At 41.6% G+C, this 3,908-nt stretch overlaps 1 protein-coding gene across 1 annotated transcript; it reads right to left on the bottom strand.

Annotated features, from left to right (window-relative positions):
* Positions 1–72: 72 nt before the first annotated feature.
* On the bottom strand, positions 73–2,311 carry LOC121964763 (dipeptidyl peptidase 2-like; the record flags this gene model as incomplete). The annotated part of the gene is made up of 3 exons (XM_042514955.1): positions 73–239; positions 342–423; positions 2,176–2,311. Coding segments are annotated over 3 exons (385 nt in total), but the record flags the coding sequence as incomplete, so codon positions are not given.
* Positions 2,312–3,908: the final 1,597 nt, after the last annotated feature.

Here is a 3,908-nt window from a genome sequence, read left to right as displayed (position 1 = left end):
ATACAAACACACACACGTTTTCCCATGCTGTTAACTCATATGTAGCTCTTTAGAGTACAGATGTGCAGTTACCTTGACGGGTTTGGCGGGCATGTTGCCCATGAAGTGTGTGCTGTATGGGTAATCCAGCATGGCCATCAGAGTGAATGCGTTTCTCAGCAGGCCGTTGAGCTGGTGGATGTCCTGAGGAGATGACGGAGGCTTGCACAGAGAGAACTCTGACTGGATGCGACTGTAATCTGGCAACATCAATAGCAGAGTTGTGTGGACTCATCATAATCATAGAAGTAGTTTTGCGTTTTAAAATGAAAAGGTATTAGCGTGGATGTGGTCAGATTTACCTTGCTGTTCGGCTAATTCTTTCAACTGGTGGAACGCTCCTCTCACAGCTTCTCTGCATTCAGGGGCAACACTCTCAAAATCCTTTGAAAAAATAACAAAGGTCATTATCCACCTAGCACATCTGTGTAAACATATTTACTAAAGTGTTTCAAAAATAGGACTAAAAATTTTAAGGCAAACATGGAAAAAAAACCTCTGCTTCTGTGGAACTTCCTGTTTTATGTATAGGTGGAATAAAGGGAAAGTTTGGATTTTAAGTGGGGTTATACCAGGTGCATATCCATAGACAGTTTGTTGCATAGAGATGTCGGTCAGCACACCGCCACTTTGGAGAAGCAGGCAGAGGAGTCTGACACAGGAGTTAAGGAGTGTACTGCTCTTAATGGGTCAGAGACAAAAAATATTTTTGCCACCTACAAAAGCGCCACCTAAATATGTCAATATTTGGGGCATCGGTGGCTGAGTGGATAAAGCAGGCACCTTGCTGCAGCAGCCTCAGGTTCGTTGCCCGCTCAAGGCCCTTTGCTGCATGTTGTCCCCACTCTCTCTCCCCCTTTCACGCTATTGATCTGTCCTATCTAATAAAGGCTAAAATGCCAAAAAAATCTTAAAAAGAAATATTTCTTTCTAATATTTCTTTCCTTTGGTTTCACCTGAGCAAGCACTGCTATTTCTAAAATGTCCTCAAAAGGTGACAAGTTGGGTAAAAAAATAAGATGCTAATGTCAGCCTTACACTGGAAGCCATCACTACATTGCTTGAGCAGTACCGCGAGGCGTTGGAAATCAAAACATCATTCAGCCTGCTCGACACAAAACTCAACCAAAAGCAGCTCACAGTGGACGACCATGGCCAACGTGTCTGATCCCTTGAACTCTCTTCAGAGGACCTCAGTCAGCGAGCTGTGGACCTTAAGAGCGTTGCACTACTCTCCATGACAAAAATGCTAGCCTAAAGTAGCTAAAGTTAACAAGTTATCCTGGGTCTACTGGAATTCACCGAAAGCAGCCATCCAGAAATTTTCCTCAAAGCTGTTGCATGAAGCGTTTGGGAACGAGAAACTTCCATCTCTACCAGAAATCAACAGGGCCCATCGCTCTCTTACATCCAAACACACCCCCGGACAGCGACCACAGCCAGTCATTCTCCACCTGCGCCGGCATCAGAGAGTATTTTCACTGCTTTACATCTCATTGAAAGCCCCTTTCAACAGGAAAGCTGTTAACAGCTTCAGTCCTCTGTCTGTGCTCTCATCAACACCAACAGCAGAAAAAAGTAATTTTAGGTCACTGAACGCAGGAGTTGCTGATCTCCTGCTGATTCAATCAGTTCGTTAGTTTGTGTTATTTTGTGACTTTGGTGAATCTAAATCTTTTCAGAGCCAAAGTCACACAATAAAAATCTAACTGACTGACTGAGGCAGGAGTTGACCAGCAGCTCCTGTATTCAGTGATGTTAAATCCTTGTTTTTCTCCATAGAGTGTGGCTTTGATCAGAGCAATATAACAGCTTCATTGTCCCGTTGGAAAATCACTGTCTGACAGTAAGGTATAGCTGTGAAAAAACTCTCATAAACTTTAATTGTTTTTTTCAGAGGGACTTTTGTTAGGAGGCTAAAATACATTGTTGTTGACCCCCATTTAAAGCAGTTTGTTGCTTAGCTTCATGTCGGATTCCTGCCTGTTTCTCTAAACTGGGGGCGTGCTGATGGACATCTAATGAAATACACTGACTATGGATAAGTACCACACACAACCCCTCTTTAAAAAATCTGGACTATCCCTTTATGGCCACTTATCTGTGATTGACAAAGAGGAGCATCAATGCACTTACAGCGGTAACGTCTCTAAAAAACTGCCTCGAGTCTCCCAGCCCAGCAGTGGACAGTATGGGCGCACTGGCAGCCAGAGCTCCAGCCACAATGTTTGGAAACTTGATTCTCATGTAGACGGACAGCATTCCACCGTAACTGCAGGAGGACACAGTCCAGCACCAAACAAGAGGAAAGAAATAACACTGAATAATCAATATCTTTCACTTTAGAACATATTTTAAGCTGTGCCTGGGTTAAGATGATTAGTAATTGGTAAATGAACTGTACTTGTATTGCACTTTTCTAGTCTTATTGACCACTCAAAACGCTTTAACACTACATGTCACATTCACCCATTCACACACACATTCACACACTGGTGACCGAGGCTACCGTACAAGGTGCCACCCGCTACTCAGTAATCATTCACACACACGAACACTCCGATGACATAGCATCGGTAGCAATTCAGGGTTCAGTATCTTGCCCAAGGATACTTCGACATATTGCCTGGAGGAGCCGAGGATCAAACCGCTGACCTTCCGATTAGAGGACAACCCACTCTACCTCTAAAGCACAGCCGCCCCAAATGAACTGAGTAATAACTATGTTCTGATATCTGAAAGAAAAAGGAAACTTGTCATTGATCCGTATCATACTAAAAGAACAAAAAAGGATCAGATCACACTCTGAAAGCCGACACTGCTGCTCACACAGTTCTGGCATCTGATTTCCAACCACAATTTAACCTGGATGGATTGTGAAAATAGAGTATATTGAGATGTTCAGAACAGCTGCAATGTCAAGATTGGCTTTAAAAAAAAAAAAACATCATGTGACCTGTTACACTAAGTGTGTAAAATTTAGAGCTGAAATGATTAGTTAGCCAAACAAATAGACAGATTGACAGATTATTGTTGATTGTGAAAGTGCTTTTGTGTGTGTGTGTGTGCGTGTGTGTGTGTGTGTAAATAACAAATGCCAAAACACTGCTTCTTAATTAATTGCCGTTCTCGTAGAAACTATTGGTAGATAATAATCACCTGCACAAGAAGCAAAGGGCAGTCTCTGTTAAGCATGGTCAAATAAGATCTACCACATGGGATCCTAAAGAAGGTTACAGAAGGAAGTGTACATCTATTCATGGACAAGAGGCTCGTGCTCATGACAGCACGAGATGCAAACATCTCTGCAGCTGATATTTCCAACACATCTCTCACACACACACACACAATATAGACTGATAAACAGCACAACAATTAAGAGGAAAAATTATTTTTTCCCTTTAAAAAAAACTAAAGAAAAGTATAATGCAATAAAAAAGTCAAACGGCTGAATCAACACTTCTCTAAAACAGTTTCTACAGAAACTGAACAGTAGAACCTTCATAAAGGAGGATTTATTGAAGATCTGTTAGATTGGATGCACTGGTTTTAGCTGCAGCAGGTGTATCTAATTAACTAGACGCAAAGTGTATAATGCTAAAGAGATTATAGCCTCTGGTCCTGCTTGTGCATCTTATACTTAAACTTCATTTGTGTTTCATAGCCAAAAGAGAATCAACAAAAAGTGTTACATTGCTTAACTCTTTGAAACCTGGACTGACATCCCTTTTCTTGTGCAGCATTCATACGCCTATCACAAGCATTTAAACCTGAGCAAATTGGTTTGATTTCTTTGAAAAACATGGAAATTTGATAATGTGCATCTTGACAAGAAATGACCCCCAGAAAAGAAAGTGTGTGTGAGTGTG

The sequence above is a fragment of the Plectropomus leopardus genome, unplaced genomic scaffold (genome assembly GCF_008729295.1).
Source record: "Plectropomus leopardus isolate mb unplaced genomic scaffold, YSFRI_Pleo_2.0 unplaced_scaffold17079, whole genome shotgun sequence".
Classification (NCBI taxonomy): domain Eukaryota; kingdom Metazoa; phylum Chordata; class Actinopteri; order Perciformes; family Serranidae; genus Plectropomus; species Plectropomus leopardus.
This window is presented reverse-complemented; position numbering and strand designations above follow the sequence as displayed.